Source organism: Lagenorhynchus albirostris, chromosome 16, assembly GCF_949774975.1.
Source record: "Lagenorhynchus albirostris chromosome 16, mLagAlb1.1, whole genome shotgun sequence".
Classification (NCBI taxonomy): Eukaryota; Metazoa; Chordata; class Mammalia; order Artiodactyla; family Delphinidae; genus Lagenorhynchus; species Lagenorhynchus albirostris.
In genome coordinates this window covers 70,156,540-70,175,809 of record NC_083110.1, presented here as the reverse complement: position 1 = coordinate 70,175,809, position 19,270 = coordinate 70,156,540, and the positions used below count along the sequence as shown (strand labels likewise).

The 19,270-nt window shown below is 39.7% G+C and overlaps 1 protein-coding gene across 1 annotated transcript; it reads right to left on the bottom strand.

Annotated features, from left to right (window-relative positions):
* Positions 1-714: 714 nt before the first annotated feature.
* Positions 715-17,795, bottom strand: PNLIPRP3 (pancreatic lipase related protein 3; the record flags this gene model as incomplete). Its single annotated transcript, XM_060126721.1, is given in 12 exon segments — positions 715-778; positions 1,062-1,229; positions 3,552-3,663; positions 5,683-5,815; positions 8,266-8,381; positions 10,859-10,862; positions 11,518-11,639; positions 11,723-11,842; positions 14,071-14,136; positions 14,139-14,178; positions 16,872-17,003; positions 17,655-17,795. Coding segments are annotated over 12 exon segments (1,218 nt in total), but the record flags the coding sequence as incomplete, so codon positions are not given.
* Positions 17,796-19,270: the final 1,475 nt, after the last annotated feature.

Sequence of the window (19,270 nt, the reverse complement as noted above, 5' to 3'; positions counted from 1 at the left end):
ACAAAGGGTTAGTCAAGGGCTTTAGAAATGAAATGCTGCTTTTAGGTTAAATAAAAATTTGCAATGGGACCTTCAAGGCCCAGGGAGATGAGTAATTCTGCGGTGGGGGCTTCTAGAAGGAGGGGCTGATGATCCTCAGGGCCCATTACTACCTGAGACATACATCATAGATAAGCTCCAAAATCTCTTACCTCACACACTCCCTGAAGACCAAGGAACACCTTGCAAACACTAACGCGCTCTCATTAGTTTTTATTATTAATCGATAGATGTATCAACCCACAGGGTTATCATCTACTATACATCATGAACTATAGACGTAATTTGTCTTAGTGAGATTTAACAACATAGTAAATATTCTTCAAATCATTTTAGAACAAGGATTATTCCACCTGGAAATACTCTAAATGTACTTCAAACACTCAACCAGACAGAGGCTCATTTTCTGATGAGTTTACACCACCTACTTGTAACAACTCCTCTTATTCAGGGAAATACTAACTCAGCTCTATTTTGTCACTGATAACCCAGAATCCCAGGGCTCAGTCTGGTTTTAAGGGACATATAAAAGCTTGTCAATAAGAAAAACATTCTATATAGAGAAAAGGCAACTATACATTTCTATCTCATTTACAAGGGCCAAGCTCGGTCTGGATACCAGCTTAATTTTTCCATTGCTCCCATTAAGTAAATCCATTGAGATTATATCTGGAATTAGCATGGTTTCAGGATCTGGGCAATATTAGGTCCTACAAAGTTCTAGCTACAGAAGGCAGATCTGAAAAATTTAAAGGGGAAAAAAGAGGATATTAATATGATTCCAGGGTTGGTGGGGTGAAAGACATGGGTAGGTCTTCTAATTAATGAGTAGTTACTATTTTATAAACACTTTCACAAATATAGTATTGGTTTCTTAAATAATTTTTATCTCCTTTAATTGAAAACTTTCAATGGCACAAATTTTTATACTATTTTCAAATTTCAAATTATATATGGGTTTTAAATGTCATTTGCAAAGTTTAAACTATGTTTGAAAGTGCAAAGGAAAAAGTAAGACTTACTCATATCCATATTTTCCAGATATATCTATCACCATTTCTGCTCCCAGCTTATTCTGAGAATGTTCAAATGAAAGCTCCTTCCAAATGAACTCAATACTTGCAATGTTTCCAATGTTAATGTCTGCATCAATTAAATTTGTATAAGTCATGCCTGGCTTCAGTGTTCCACTGTAAAGAGAAAAATAAACTCATAAGCTTGCACTGGGTAGTCACAATGCTGAAGTTGAAGACAACATCTCTGTGTACCATGGAAGAGAAAATTTCATTTTCTGGCATTTGCTTATAGGAGATTTATTCTTTCCATTCACTTTGGTCAGCCTCTCAGAACAGCATGATTCTGAAGCTTGAGAAAAGGGTTAGGCAAATGGGAAGCTTGACTAGGTGATTTTTAGGGGATGAGTACTCCATAATAAAAGATCTGGTCTTGGCTTTGTGGCATCAGTAACTAGATTTTATTGACACCAGGAAATGATCAAACTACCAATGATAGACTAAATTCACACAGAACTCACATAAGAACTAGAAGCCTGTTCATCAGCTCACAATGGGGAAATGCTTCCTTTTTATTAACCAAAATGTTCTCCTACCCTTTCCCTGGTACCTTCTTCATCTGTATGAAAAGAATTGGGTAACCAAACTAATGATAAAAATGATGTTTTGGTGAGTGTGGAAATAGAGCAGAGAGAAGTAGATTATCTTGAGACATAAGGCATATTTTATGCACGCCCAAATTAGACCAGATGAGATTTCTCTATTGCTGCTATTTCCTTATTCCTTTGCTAATGTATTGTCTGTCTCCTCTAACTGGAAGGTAAGCTCCATGAGAGTAGGACCTGTGTCTGTTTCTCCGGCAGTTAGAACAATTCCCGGTATATAATAGGCATTTGAACGTTTGAACGAATGAATGTTGCTATTCTTAGGGCCTTATTCCATTACATGTAAAATTAATTGATTTAATTACCAGAAGACAACTTTTCTTCCAGATTATTGGGGTAATTTCCCTGTTGCCCCATGAACTGCCTTCACACAGTGCACACACAGTGCAGCTCTTCATGACAGTGTCATTGAAAGCCCAAATAACTAAAATATAATCTACGGTGATGCCAGACTCTTAAATGTTGACCGAAGAGTGGGAATAGACTAGCATACAAATTCATTTAGTGGCTTCATTTCAAGATAAGACATCTACTGTGGACCTGAAATGCTTAATTATTCTTAAAAAAGAGGACTGGATAACTATGCAAGGACATTACAAATAGCTTCTTTAGACTTTAGCAAAAGAAGTATAGAGATGTCAAAACATTGTCACAAATCTTAGAAGGGGCAGGAACTGCACCTTTCTCTCCACCTGCCCCACGTCAGCTGCCTTTGGGCAGGACACAAACCCCACAGCCTTAGGCAGTGAGTGTACTGTGGGCCTCAGAGCCACAGACACAAGATGGTGTTGAACTCTTCTCAGAGGAATAGCTTAGTGGAGATATGAAAAGCAAGTGGATATGAGACATGCTAAGACACGGAAGGGTATTTGGAACATGGAACAGCATGGATAAAGTCAGGAAGGGAGGAAAGGGGGGGATCTATTTAATGCTGGGTGGAGTAATCAGGGTAACGTGGCTGAGCTGAAGATGAACGAAGCCAAACGGCAGGAGGCAGGGCTAGAAGCCACGGGCTGGAGCCTGTGCATGAACCAGAATCAAGACAATCACTGACCGTACCCATCTTTAGAGGCAGGTGCGCCAAGGTGAGATGATGAGCACAGATGCTGCCAGAGCGGTTGATCCGAAGCAGCCCTCAACGGACAACCATAAAATCCCTGCTTTTTGTGCCTTTGCCCAGTATTTGAAGATGACTGAACTCACATAGGCAATGCATCTAATCCGTTCATCAGTTTGCACAACGCTAACCTCTAATTAGTATGTATAATGTTAATTCTGAAATGATTGCCAAATTAAGCAATGAAAATGAAAGATGTAATACAAAAATGCTAAGGCTGATCAAAGAAAATATTAAGGAAAATTCAAGATAAAAGGGGACTTCAGTCCAACGTGCACAGTGAATGTCTCTACTGAATTATTCCTACCTTTGACTGTCCCAGCATATAGCATATACCTGTGGGTACTACTTAGAAAGCTTATTAGAAATTTGGCAATTTATACAAATGTCTTAATTTGCATGGAATCTATAAAAATAAAAGAGATCTACCCAAATTTGTATAACACTAATGGACTGGATTAAAAATATATTTTGTTTCCTGTCAATTTTTTCCCCTTGCTTTAGATCTGTATTTTCACATTATCATTTCCTAACATTTTCTGTTTGTAGCTGGAACTGTAGATATTATTATTTCTATTTTATATTTGGAAAATATAAAGTAAAAAGAAAAGATAGCTGGTGGTATTGTAGGAAAAGAAAAGACTGAGCCTTACTGAGCCAGATGAACTGAGAACTGAGTGCAGCACTGTTACCTGCCAGGTCCTCGTCCTTACCTACCTGACAACCCCAAACTCCCCTGTCTTCTCTGTTGTTCCACCTACATGGAGAAACATGCTTCCTTGAGTGACATTGTTTCCATCAAGTTTGACAGACACTTTGTGCCTCCAACCTGGAAATAAAGAGAAAGAAGGGTTAAAACACACGGAAAGCATGACATCCTGGCTACTTTAATGTAAATACAACTTTCAAGGTTAAAGTGGAACAGGGCTGTTCACGTCCATGAAAAAATACAACTTTATATAGCTCGAGTGAATTTGGTGAGAAATTATATTTTAAAAAACATATAAACATTCACATTTTGATTTTGTAAATGTAAATAGCTTAACAATATTTTTTAAAGAAAATTCTTTAATTTTCCAGACATTTTTATAACTTTAAGAAAATGTGTGGTCTTTTCTCATCCATTAAATTTGTAATCTGTGGCATGTATGCTTTCTGTAGCCAAGTTTTAATTTGCCATAGTTTGACAACTAATCCAGAAAAAAATCTAGAAAACCTATTGAGCAATAAGGTCTGTGCTTTTTTTTTTTTTTTTTTTTTTTTTTTTGCGGTATGTGGGCCTCCCATGTTGTGGAGCACAGGCTCCGGACGCGTAGGCTCAATGGCCATGGCTCACGGGCCCAGCCGCTCCGCGGACCGGGGCACGAACCTGTGTCCCCTGCATTGGCAGGCGGACTCTCAACCACTGCGCCACCAGGGAAGCCCAGGTCTGTGCTTTTAAAATGACTTAGAGGCAAAGTAAACTGTCCCTTCCTCTCCTGCAGGGCTATGTACTAGGAATGCCCAGCCAATACAGGTCTGGGTCAGCACAAAGCCTGTCAATAGGATAAAGCCCTTGCAAATGGTCAAGTGTAACTAAAAAAAAATCTAGAGCTAAACAGATCTTTTATTCTGAATTCTGAAATTGTTGTATGCTTAATAACACAGAAAAAAATGCAATTCTTCATAAAATTGTCTGAAAAGCCTCTGAAAGGGGAAAAATTTTACTAGAGAGAATTTTCAATCTGTGAGTTAATCATTGCCAAAGAGCTCCCTTTCCCTCCTCAGCCCATTCCACTGCCGTATGGCTCCCACCGTCACCTATCCACTGAAACCCCAAACTCAGCAATGACGGAATTGGTGGCTCACCCCTAGAGCCCCTTTGGGCCCCTGTCTCATCTGACCTTTTAGCATATTTGGTGCAGTGAATCCCTCCCTTCCTCATCATCTTTCTTGCCCTAGCTCCCACACAGCTTTGTATTTTCTCTCTATTCATTCCTCAGTCTCGTTCACAGGGGCCTCTTTCTCTGCTCTCTTTCTTCTCATTTGACACAGTCTTCTTGGGTAATTACATCGTCTACTTTCATAGCTTAGATTACTGTCTAAATGCTTAAATCTGTAACCTTAGACCACATCTCCAGAGGCCGAGACCCATATCTAACTGTACACGCCCAAGTCCTAAGGGCATCTCAGACCTAACATGTTAGAAACTGAGCCATCAACTTACTCCAAACCAGCCTCTCTGCCTGTGTTACCAAGTTCAGCAAACGGCACATCATCCACCCACCTAGAATCATCCTTGACTTCTCCATTTTCTGCATCCCTCAAATCCATTCACCCAGTTCCTTTTTGCTTCTACCTGCCCAAAGATAAAGCCCAAACCTCCCACATGGAGCACAATTTCATTATTTGATCCAATTTACCTCTCCCACCTTTGTCTCGTGTTACCCTCCTCCTGGTCTCTACAATCCAAGCAGGGGGATCTTCTTTCAGTTCCAGCTCTCTCTTACCTCCAGGCATTTTCATATGCAGTTCCTTCTACCTGGAATACTCCATTTCCTTCTCCCTCTTACTCACTTTTCAGGAGTCAGCTTGGAAATCACCTCCCCTCAGAAGGCTCCCCTGATCTGGTTGCAGAAGTTCCTCCTTTGAAAATCTCCCAAAAGAAAGTTTATTACTAAGGGTTGAAACTGATTTTTTTTTTTTTTTTTTGCTTTCCCCCTGGCCTAAACTCACTGCATTGTTCTTCACTGCATCCTCGGAGTCTGGCCCAATGCCCACTTATTTAGTAGACACTCAGTAAAAACTGTTGAATTTTAAAAGATAAGTGCCTTAAAGCATTACAATAAAATTCAGCTACAATACTTACGGGAAAATGGGGAAAGAGTCCCTGTGTTTAAAACATAATACGATCTATTAGCCTTCATTTTTTTGAAGTGAAATCTATCAGCAAAATGACCCATAATTGGGCAACCTTCCTTGTGACAACGGAAGCAATTTCCCTGGTGACAGAAAATAAGAGGTAATTAGAAATCTTCACCTTCAATAAACTCAGGATGTATTATTAAACTATCAGAAATTTTTGGAATCTAAATAAAGTATATATGCATTTAAAAATGACTAAGTTGCCTAACAGACCATCCTGCCTGTTTGCAAAAACAAAACTTAATAAAACAAAAACAACTGAGGGAAAAGAAAAAGGGCCTGTTAGAAAAATTAGTAAATGATATGAATAAACAATCCACAGAAGAGGAAACTCAAATAGTCAATGATTATGTAAAAAGATACTCAATCTTACAGTTGTCAGGAACGTGCTAATTAAAGCAACATACAATTTCATACTCAGCAGATTCACAAAAATTAAGACAATCGGCAATACCAAGTATGGGTAAGACATGGAGTGGGGAATTCTCATTTGCTTCTTATGGGAATATAAATTAACAGACATTGCAGACAGACATTTGGTAATGTCTAATAAAGATGGAAATGCACATAATGCTTTGACAATTTCACTTCTATTATATGTCATAAAGAAACTTCTACACAAGCACATAAGGCGATATGCAAAGGTGTTCATTGCAAAATCGCTTTTAATAAGAAAAACTGCAAACAACCAAAATGCACATTAGTAGGGGAATGAATAAATTGTGGCAGATTCCTACAAAATAAATACAACAGGTCTATAAACATCAATGTAGATCTTAAATTTATAAAATTTAATTTAAAAACAAATTCAGAAAGATACAGTATGATACTATTTATATGATATATGTATATTGATTTGCTTCAAAGTCTGCCTTAGGGAAGGGCATTAAGGAAATGTAAGGTACTTCAATTTTATCTGTATGTGTTAAAATCTAAAGCAAAACTAACAAAATATTAACTTAAAAAAATCTGGGTAGCAGTGTTGGAGTATTTGCTATTTTAGGTTTTGAACTCTTAGATTTTTAAACCATGGACACTTAGGCTAGGACTATAGTAAAACACCCCATTTAAAACTCCATTTTTAATGAATAAAAATACTAACAAAATAACAAGGGCTCATATGTATTGAGTGCTTACCATGTGCAAGGCACTGTTTGAAGCACTTTATATGCATTTAGGTCAATTACTCCTTACAAAGTCCCTTATTATTATAATGCTTTTACTTTCCTTATTTAGCAGATCAGGAAACTAAAGCCCAGAGAAGTAAACAATCTGTCCAATGTGGCATGTCTATCAAGTGATGGAGCAAAAATGTGAATCAGACAGCCTGGCACTAAAACCCCTCCTTATTTTATTTTATTTATTTTTTAAAATTTCATCTCATTTTTTATGACTGTTGGGTAAAAGTACAATAAAACATGTCAAGGAAATTGACTTGATGTTCTCTAGTTTGTTGCCATAATCGGCATCCATGTGGCACAGGAGCCTGTGGTTCTCCAGTTTAGCAGATTGAACCCCACTAACTCTGAATCCACTGTGACTCTGAGAACCTGCTTCCTTCCACCTGCCTTTGGTGTCGTAAATGTCAGCATCCATTGAGCCATTCAGAGCAGCATCTGGAGCTTGAAGAAGGTTTTGAGGAAGTGCCAGTGGTTGGATGGCAAGCTTTCCAAGAGCAGCAGTTCACCAGCCACAATATGAGTAAGGACAACTTGCTCAGGAAACTGAGAAGCCAGCCTGAGGGCTCACTCACCTTGCTCTGTAAAAGGAGGGAAATGCTTATTCCTGTCCCAACACTGTACTTATTCACAAAATGCTATCACTTACAACACACTTGGCTGGAAACCCCACATTTTTCTTCCCTGATAAAACAGGGGGTAGGTGTCTAAAGCACAAGCAGCAAAGCCTTTCCACTTCCCGCTACAAAATGGATTTTCTTTCTCCTTTTTTCACGACGATAACCAAATGAAAAATAGGTTCAGCTCAGATCTGGGACCACGTGCTTTCTGACTCAAGCAAAATCAGATTTGGCATTTTGTAATGTATTGAACTGCATGGATCTCCTGTGAGCTATCTACGCCTCAGCTCTGCTCTGTATAAATAATTAAATTTTAATAAAAATAATTTTCATGTTCCAAGTAAATGGTAATATGTTTCATTGTAGCTATGGATTGGTTCAGGCTTCTCGGGGCATCTTTGAGGATGACATTTAAAATATATACACACAAAAATTTTTGCCCTTTTAGATAGTAGCATCTAATTATGGCAGAACAAATGGCCAAAACAGCAAAATTGGATATAATTCAAAAGAGCCACAACAACCTGAATACAAATAGTTGGTTTAGTTATTTAAGCCCTCCAGCAACCCGTGACTGTTCAGTACTCAGCACAGAAAGAATCTGTTATTTCCCAAAATGGCAGATGCATTTTTTTTTGCTACATACTCAATGCTCTAATTTTTAGTTGGCTGATCATGCTTCAAAAAATGACTTGCTAATTAAATTACACCGCAAAACGTTTTACTCACTGCTTTGAAAGATTTGTAGGATCTACAAGGATAAGCAATAAATGCATCGGGATTGAGAATGCTTTCAGCATAAAAGCGATGACTTCGGGCATGGTTGCAATCAGAGAAGGAAAACACTTCTGTGAAAACAATTTCCAATTAACTGATAGTATGAACCATTTCTTAGAAAAAGTAATTTTAAATGATAGTTTTTTGACTTGGGTCTAGGTCACCAGACCTTGTGTGTAGGCTTGGATATTCCACATTTATCAATATTACATGTCATTTTCTTGTATGAAAGAATTCGTGTGACTCTAAAGGGACATTCAATCAGGATAAATAAACAAATGCAAATGTAGGTGACTGTGCTCTGACACTAATATCCCCAACACTTCCCAGATCTCTGATGTAAGCACTTAGAGCTCTGAGTATCATGGTGCACATAGCATCTCCGCCTTAGACCAATTAATTCTCCGTATCCCTGTCTCTGCAGGAGTGACTGAACTCCCTCCTATTCAGTCATAGAACAGCCAGCAAGGTTAACCAGTGCACGCCTTCAGCTGAGCTTCCAGGTGAGACAGGTGGGAGGTATTGTAAAGAATGCTACAGACAAATTAGTTTTGCCATTGTCAGGCATAACATTACAGCTACTAATAGGATTATTGCAATAATACATAAAAGTTCTAAGTACATTTGTGCATTCTCAAGTTATCATAGCATTCCAGTCATTTATACTCTCTTTTCCTTACATAAAAATGGTTTTACTCTTTGACATGGACTATTCTTCCAATGACCTACCCAGCTTGGCTGACTTTTGAGAAACCAGTTTGGTTGTAGTGTATGTGGTAAGTCACTTATCTACAACTGTGGCCTCCCAAGAGTCACTCCTTCCTGGGTCCTCACCCCTTTGCAATATCTTGTTACTCTTCTTCCCTTCAGGAGATGGAGTTGTTTTGGGGTTTTTTTTTTCCCTTCTGGGTTGGGGTTACAGGCTAGTCTTGTGACTTCTTTGACCAATAGGAACTGACACTGTGTGAGTCAGTGGAGGAACTGACACTGTGCAAGTTCCAGGGCCTTGGTCTTCAGAGACCTTCCAGCATCTACTCTTGCTTTCTTGGAACCCAGCCTCCATGTTAAGAAATCCGGGTTAACTGGCTGGGGAGAGAAGCTCTGAAGGATAACAGACCACTTAGAGAGGAGAGCTAGTACCAAGACCCCAGACGTGGAAGGCCATCTTTGACCTTCCCACTCAGCTTAGCCCAGCCCAGCTCCCAGCTGGATGCAATCACATGCATTCGTCCAATGGACACATCACAAAGCAGAATCTCGGCAGAACTCTGCCTGCATCTTGACACTTAGAATCATGGGCAATAAAACCATTATTCTCTTAAGCCACTATGGTTCATTATGCAATAGATAACTGAGACAGCATAATTTCAGAAATGCAACATAGCAGAGATAAAGAATTGGCATCATTTTTTTAAAAGGAGGACTTCTCTTACATCAGGTTTCCTTACATACAGATTTATATTCATAATTAATTGTGATTTAGACAAGATGGTTCATTAGAATATTAGGAGCTATGAACTTTAAAAGTAAATGGTTTCTTAGTAATAAATATAATGTAACAGAATATCTTGAAGCTTAAAAGTCATCTAAAACTTAACATGAATGATAAATGTGCTTTTAATCCAATAAAGTTGTAGGAATTATATCTCAAAATGATAGCTTATGATAAATGTATGTTTTATTTGAATTCATTCTTTTACAGAATTTCAAGTGCTCAGTATATAACACTTAATATAGTTATGTAAAGGAGTCTTATGATCTATATTTTATCCTAATAGAACTAATTTTAAATCATAATATGGCAAATAACGAGAGAGATAAGTTTTATAATGGGCCTTTTCTGAATGAATTTCGCTTACCTGCACTAGGTCAAATTGGCTTTAATTCTCATTTTGAGTATCCATAGTTTCACCAGTTTTTTTTTTTAGGTAGTCATTGCAAACAGATATTTCTAATTACATTTACTCTTTCAGAACGGCTATTAAAACTTTGTAACTTATCTCTAGTGAAGAGGAAAGTCGAGTTACTCTCAATGTCACGATCTGTGTGTCTTTCCTCTACAATAGCCAAATGGAAGATAAAATAATTACAACATCTAGCTATTCTGACCACATGGGATCAGGTGATGGGATATTTAGAATCCTCCAGATATTTATTATGTCATCATATGTTATATTACTGTGCATTATTATATGTTATGTATGATATAGTTCATTATTTACATGATGACGATATGTAGAGATAGGGAGGAATAGAACTCCCAAATAATAACTTTTTGGTGTCTTATAACTAAGTGCCTTATAGATATTATTATTATTAGAAACCACTTTAAAAGGTTAAATATTATTTGTTTAATTTGTGATTAATTTAATTTGTGACTCAGAGTGATTCTGTTAAAAAGCAAGTCAAACCATGTCCCTCTCTGCTCAAAATCCTCCCATGGCTCCCCTCTCACTTGAGTAAAAGCTGAAGTTTTACTACAGTCCATAAGGTGCTGTATTATCTCCCTCTGCCCTGTTCCTTCTCTAACTTAATGTCCTACTACTCTCCTGTCTTTCACTTCATTTCAGCCACAACAGGCTCCTCACTGCCATGAACTTCACAGGCTCCTGCCCCAGGCCCTTTGCATTTGCTATTCCCACCCCTCAGCCTGGAATGCCTAACTGGCTAACTCCTTCAGGTCATCTTTTTAGTAAGGACTTCCTGGCCACCCTATCAAAAATCTCCTTCCCCTATGTCACCCCCACTGTCACCAACGCATCATATTCCCATTACATGCTTTGTTTTGTCTCTTAGCACTTATTCTATTTTTGTTTTTCTAGCAAATTAGAATATTAGCTCCATCAGGGAGGGACTTCTGTCTTTTGTATGCGTTCCTACATCTGCTATTCCTAGAATAATGCTTGGCACATAGTAAGCACTCAATACATATTTGTTGGATGAATACATCCTCCTTGTTCCTACTGAGTGAGTACAACATGCTAGACATTCTGTTAGACCCTGGGGTTGCAGAGGTAACTAAGACGTGGATCCTGACCTTGCAGATCTCACAACTGCTGGGAACTTCATACATGCAACTGTGTTTTGGGCTAAAACATATTTTTATATTATATTATATTATATACAAAAGGACATAGATTCTATCCAAGCAGGGAGCTCACTGAATTTATAACAGCAGTCCTCATATTTTAGAAAGTATTTAGCTTCCTTGTAAATATTGACATCAAATTTAAATAAAGGTGTAATTAAATCTTCACATCTTGGCATGTGCTTCCCTCCATTTGGGTAAAAGTCAAGGTGGCCACAAGCATTAATAGTTCCAACACCTGAAATTTTAAAAAGCAGGATAAACGCTTCTAAAATTCTCCTCCATGTTTCAGTGTAGTTTCAGTTTGTGTTAAAAACTTACCAAGCTCGAAGAGGAAGCGAACTTCCTTTGTATGAATAACATCAACAGAGTTGGCATCTGAGGGGTCCAGCCTGACTTCATTTAGAGTGCTGTGGAAACCTGGCCCAGTTGGGTCCAACCCTAGGAAAAAGCATAATGTGTATTAAACTAAGACATACAAAAGTACATTGATAGTACATGGATAGTGTTGTTATTTTGGAAGGATAGATGGTGAATGCAAGGTATTCTTTCTTATATGATTTATGTAGGTCAAACACCACTCAGCTTGAGGGTCAGATACATAAACTGTAGGGTCTGTTTACATTTATAAATTCAGGGTCTGTATATACTGCAATGTCGGATTCCTACACACAAGTGAGGGTGTGTCTAGACAATGCCCAAGTAGCTAACGGAGTCAGAAAAGTCAAGGTGGCTATTCTAGGATCTGTACATGCAATATCATGCATATAACTAAGGTTACGGATTGTAGACCATCTTAAAAGCAACATTTATACGTAAAAATATAAAAATAAAAGATGAGAGCTCTTCAAAATGTAAAGAGGGATCTCAAAGCAACACAGTTAAAATAACAGAATCATAGTCCTCAGCTAAGGCTCACTTAGTTCCATTCATTATAAGAAAAACAAAAGCCCGAAGCCCAGGAAAGTGAAGGGACTTGACAAGGCCATCATATGTTAGGTGCAAAATGGACCAGGAGCCTGGTGGCCAGACTCTCAACCCATTGTCTGCTGTTCAAATGTCTACTAAAACAAAGGTAAGATATCTATAGGGTCCTTAAAATGTTATGATCATTCACATAACTCATTTACACGTTTGACAGTTATTTATCAAGCACTTACTATGTGCCAGGAACAGGGTTCAGCACCTGGGTACAAGGAGTAAGGTCTAGCCTTGTCCTCAAGGAGCTTTCTATTTGGTGGGGAAGGCACTACAATGCAGTGTGCTCAATGCTGAGACAGGTGAGCACAGGTGTTATGCAAGTACAGAGAAGCAACACGTAACCCAATTTTGGGAAACTAGGACATGCGTCTGCTGGAGATGAGAAATACAAGCAGAGATGTGAGGGAACAGAAGGCCAGCCAGGGTGAAGATGGGGTCAGCAGCATCCTGGGAAGAGGATAGAGAATATACGTGACCATCAGGCGAGAGGGTTAACCACATTTGGGAAACTGTAACTAGCTTTCAAGGGCTGGTGCACAGAGCTTTAGAATTTGGTGAAAGATGAAGATAGCATTTTAAGCAGGAGCCAGATGCGACCTGAGCCACGATGAGTTTGGACATGACCTGGTTGTCGATGGGCAGCTCTTACAAGTTTGCAGAAGGGGAGATTTACGGTCAGATTTGTATTTTAGCAAAGTCTCTTTGCTGTTAAGTGGAGAGCGGGCCCCAGAGTGGAGAGGACTCAGAGCTGAGCTGCAGCTGACCTTTGGGAAAATGCGGCATGAGTGAGAAACGAAAGTGCCGCAGTTGTGGGTGTGCATTACTCAGTGTAACAGCCTGTCATACGATTCAGGTTTTGTTTCTATTTTTCTGGTTAATATAAGCATGGAGAGAGAAATGACAGAATGAGAAGAGGAGAGGAGAGAAGAGGGGGCCTAGGATAGAACCTTGAAGAATACCAACGAGTAAGGGAAGGCGAAAGAAAAGGCACCTGCAAGGGAGCCTGGAAAGAAGCTGTCAGACAAGAACAAAGACAACCAAGAAGATGGGGAACCACAGGAGCCAAGAGGAGAAGGGGTTCCAACAGCACAGAGGGGCCAGCGGGTCAAATTCTGCAGAGGGGCCAAGGAAGGTCAAGATGGGAAAGGTCTGGGAGAGTCCCACTAAAAAGTCAGAGTGCAGGGAAGGGATACAATTAAGTATCATCCTCAAAACCCTAATTCATAGGGTTCACTCTGCAACTTGTTTTTAGACTTAACAGTGTGTCCAGGGGCAATATTCAAAATGTTCACAACTGCAATGGCATGGGCCTTAAACAGAGCAGTTCAGCACTGCCAGCTACACTGGGCGAGCAGGACCGTCATCAGGGCTCTATCTCATTCTGTGTTATTAGTTGGTATGGAACTGCAAAGCATGGAGTGCATCATAATTCAGTCAACTGTCCCCGACAGTGGATGATCACAGCTTCCATTACTTTGCCACCACAGATAACGCTGTGGTGAACACCCCTTGAACGTGGATTTACACACTCACACTTTGGAAGCGTTTCAGGTTTTGGTTTGGGGGAGTCACATTTTCTCCTGTCTTACATTTGCTTCTGAGACTTCGTTTGGCCTTCAGATACTTGACATTTTGTGCATAAACAAATATGTAAACAAACCCAAGGCCCATCTGCAGGGCTGACTTGCCAGTTATCCTTCCAAGGCCTGGCGTCCTTGACCCGGCTTCCCCAGCCAGATGAGCCCCAAGCTGCGGCCAATCAAGTGCACTTTAGAAGGGGAATATCCAAATTTTTTCTGATAGGATTTTTTCAAAGGAAAACAGAACAACTATTTTTAAAAGAGCAGTAGAATGGTTGAAATAGGCTTAAAATGAAAAAGGAGCTGACATGTTTCTCCCTTTCACACCCAGGATGGGGACTGGTAAAGTGACAAAGCGACCCCACGTTCAACTACATCCTTCTCCAGCTGAAGCAGAGAGCATCAGGTGGGCTGGAGGGATGCCTTCTGTCAGATTCTTCTCCCTGTGCTAAGGGGCCTCAGAGTCCTTGGGAGCAGGAAGGAGAACAGCCCAGTGACCATGGCTGTGGCTTCCAGCCTGTGCCCATCCCTCCTGAGACCCAACCCATCCAGCACGCCCCCAACACAGGGCAAAGGCAGCTCACGCCCACGCTATTATCCACCTTGCCTGTGTCCGTCTTCTCCACTTTAAGGCAACCCTAGCAAATGTCTGGGATGACTCTGGCCTTCAGAAAAAGTTTTTAAGAATATTCACAATGAGACTATGCGGCCTGAGAGTTTACACACACACACGCACAATCAACTTAATGGGGAACAAAGGAGCAAACATTTTTAGTTTCAGCAAAGTTTCAGGCTCTCTTCATAATAGTGAAAATCATGCAGTTGCCTTCACTTGGATAAATCTGTCATTTGATCAAATCTTCTATTTATTTTTTCACCAGTAATGACAGTATTATGTGCTGCATTATGAAGAGTATTTTTACATGTGAATGGCTGCCCCAGTGGCTCCTGTCGTTAGGGGGCCCTGTCCCCCACTGCTGCCACCATTTAAAACCTCTGCTTGCTTTCTTATCTTCCCCTACAGACTGTGTTTGATATTGGTTCTCACCCTACCCCCCTTCAGCTTTCTCCTCCTCCTTCCCCATCTACCTGTAACCCTATTCCAGGCACCTGCTTGCCCCAGGGCTAATCCTGGTATCCTGTGATAAAATGACAGAAGAGGGGGCAGGGAAGAGACTCCTACCTGTTCCTTAGCTGCTCCTTCTGCAAGTCTGGCTCCTGAATTACTCTCCGGGGCTCCAGGCTCCCTCACCCTAGACCTTCTCCTGCTTTTCACCTTGGGCTTCCGAGGGGGCGAACAATTCACTGAACATTAAAGTCAGCCAACACTTTCCTCTTCAGTTCAGCAAAATCTCCTCCCAGCTTCCTACAAGCCACTCCTATTTATTTCCTGGACCTTTAAGAGCCTGCAGTTCAGGCCCCAAGATCAAGGAAGAAATTCACAAAAGCTTAGGACTGGTTTTTCTCTGAAGAGGCGATGAATCTGATTTTATCCTTTGTGGACAAAGACTCACTCTGAGCTCTTCCTTGTACTGTAGTGTCCTTGACAGAGCGGCAAGGGCAGGCAGAGGAGTGGGGGGCAGACAGAGAAGTGGGTGCAGACAGAGAAGTGGGGACAGATAGAGAAGTGGGTGCAGATAGAGAAGTGGGGGCAGATAAAGTGGGGTGCAGATAGAGAAGTGGGGGGCAGATAGAGAAGTGGGGGGCAGATAAATTGGGGGCAGATAGAGAAGTGGGTGTAGAGAAGCGGGTGCAAATAGAGAAGTGGGGGCAGATAAAGTGGGGTGCAGATAGAGAAGTGGGGGGCAGATAGAGAAGTGGGTGCAGATAGAGAATTGGGGGACAGATAGAGAAGTGGGTGCAGATAGAGAAGTGGGGGGCAGATAAATTGGGGGGCAGATAGAGAAATGGGGCAGACGGAGAAGTGGGTGCAGATAGAGAAGTGGGGGGCAGATATATTGGGGGGCAGATAGAGAAGTGGGTGCAGAGAAGTGGGTGCAGATAGAGAAGTGGGGGCAGAAGAAGGTGAGTATTTGGCTCCCTGACTCTTCTCCAGGCTGTTTCCTAACTGGGCTCAGTGTTCTATGCCACCTTCCCTGACCCACCATCTAAGTGAGGTGCTGGTCCTGTCACGCCCCCTCCCGTTGCCTTGGAATTCTCCACAGTACTGTTTCCACACTTGGCCAGAGCAGAAACACTGTCTCACTCACCATGTACCTTCAGTGCCTAGAACAGAGCCGGGCCCACAGCAAGTGCAGAGTGAAATAGTTGCTGGATGGAAGGAGTGAACTCTCCTTAAGAATCAGAAAGCGTCATAAATCTTTAGACTTTACTTCACTGCATTTCACGGTGTGCAATTACTTTCTATTATGGTAGAGCTTTTGGAGAGTTATAAATGTCTCAAAGTATATCCCTCATAAATAGCAAAGTCTGTTTTATTCTTTTAGAAAACGTGTAGGTTAAAGGGTCATGCCTGGACTGGCCCATGGACCTAATTCACTGCCATAGAACCCAGTTTCTGCTGGAAAATGCATTTCACATTCTACACAAATAGCATCCATAAGGCAGAAACAGTTTCTTCTCTATCATTAAGGATAGGTTTACAATGTGATGAAAACGAATGGAGATGGTCCTACACACTGACCGTGGCAGTAACCTTGGGGGGTGGGGAAGGATTTGGTGAGGAGCCTGTGAAGGGACACTGCCACCATGTGGCACTTTGCAGAACCACAGGCACTTCTTTCACAGGAAGTAACTTCCCTTTTTGGCTATCATACACCAATGCTTATTATTTCACATGTTCAGTATATGTGTAAACTAATAAAAAAGAACATAGAATTACCCCCAAATTCTTGGTGTTACGATACAAAGTCAGTTAAATATAATTTTAAAAAATCAACAGTTCTTACCACAAGAACATCAATACAATAAGCTATCTCAGCACCAACAGCACGGACATTGCTTACAGCGTGGATATATTTCAGCAAACCATTAATCCAGTGTAAATTAATGCAGTTCACATCTTCTACTTTTAGGAACACCTAAAAAGATTTATTGTAAGTATTAAAAAGTAAGAATTAAAGAAAATCAAGGTGCCTGAACAACTGATTTCACAATAAGAAATAACATTTGCAGGTATTGAGAACCTACTACATGCTAGGCCCTGTCCTAACCCTTTTACATATACTAACGTAATACTCATTTAAAGAGAAGGAAACCTAGGCACAGATAGGTTAATTAACTTGCCCATGACCACAGAGCTAGTAAATAGAACCCTAATATGATGTCAGACAGCCTGACTCTACCACACTATATGGCTTATAAATAATTAATTGCTTACTACGTTAGCAGTCTATTAACCCTGGTATAAAGGAGAGGAAAATTAATTTCATGGAGTGAACTTGGAAATGTTTTCCTTAAAATAAATGAGAAATTTATCACACCACTCAATCTTTTGTCAAAGATGAGAATTTACCAAAGAATAATTATAAAAATCTTCCATCATAATCTGTGTGATTCATAATAAGTGAAAATAAATGGGAAATGGGTAATTCATTTGAGGCCTTGGGACACAGACAATGTGAATAACTGAATGGAGAATTTCCATGAATACATTAGTACCTTGCAAAGTACATTCACATTAAACATAAAGCTTTCATACTAGTATAAAGAAGCGTTTATTCACATCATACATTGCACGTCTTGCTGCCATTGCCATCTGATTTCCATCCAGGTATGTTGATATGGGTGATCTTGTCTGTTCCGAAGTGTGAGGCTTGGAGAGTTAAATAATTAGCTGCACTGATTTCCTGTTTCAGGTGAAAAGAAATTAAGGTAAAATAATTGAAAATTATTTACTATTTAGTAAAATTATTCTAAATTTGCTCAAAAGTCTTCCTCTAAATTTGATTTTAACAGCCTTCTTTAATACATTTTTATCAAAGAAATAGTTACTGCTACATATTGCAAAAGTACCAAGAAATTATTAATGCATTACAAAGTACAATATACAAATTTTATCATAAAGGAAATAAACATGTTTGGTTTTGAGGCAATGTTAATAAGACAATGTTGGGTCAGTTTCAATCAGAATTTCAGTAAGCCTTATTTTGGTATAGTATTTTTCAGTTGTCAATATAATTCATGAGAATTATCTTACTGGAGACTTAGAAGCATGCTCCAAAGGTGGCAGAATAGATTGTCCACCGCACTTTATGGATGAGGAATAGAGGTTAGACCTTCACCACATGAAATACAACAGCTTATTAAAGATAATTTTATGGGATTATGTTAAATATTGTTTTGTATTTCTTGTACTTTGTTGGATGGTTTTTATAACCAAACTCTCGAAGTCTTATAGAATGCTATGAATTTAAGTGATTTTGTTATTAAAAGAAAAATTGAAAGTCACAAGTATAGGGCTCCCCTGGTGGTGCAGTGGTTGAGAGTCCACCTGCCGATGCAGGGGACACGGGTTCGTGCCCCGGTCTGGGAAGATCCCACATGCCGCGGAGCGGCTGGGCCCGTGAGCCCTGGCCACTGGGCCTGCACGTCCAGAGCCTGTGCTCAGCAACGGGAGAGGCCACAACAGTGAGAGGCCCGTGTACCGCAAAAAAAAAAAAAAAAAAAAAAGTAAATTCTTGTCTATGGTCCAAATTTTTATAATTATAACTTTCAACAACTTATGGAGAAGGAAGCAATTCTATAAGTTCATTCATTCCATTCTCCTTTTTTTCTAGTACATGTAGGCACTTAAAAAATCAGCTTCAGGCCTGGTTCCCATTCTCTGAAATCTAAGGATCACCATTACGTATTGTTCTCACTGAGACAGTAAAACTGGTACGTGTATCCCAATATAACAATTATATGTATTCCCACAACAAATAATGCCAAGAATTCAACTTTGGTACTGATGACTATTTACCTCTAATCAGGTTAAATATTGGATTGTTTCATTAACTAGTTCAATTTTAGTTATTTATGATCCTATATTTCCAAAATGTCTAGTTGCCACTTTAATGAATTTAAATTTTCTGAGAAAAAGATGACTTAGGGGCAACTTGAAGACAATTGGGTTTTCTCTTTTCACTAGAGAGTCAGTATTTGGGCTGCTATAGACAGAATGACATGCTACTACTTGAGGTTTATTGAATACATACCCTTAAGCTCCTTACATGATAAATCACAGGACACATTTTAACCAAAGCATTTATTTCCCTCTGGTGGATTTTATATTTAAATTTTACGTGACAGTACATGATACAGAAAAGACAACCTAATTTGACATCTGAAGAGAGCTGTATGAGAA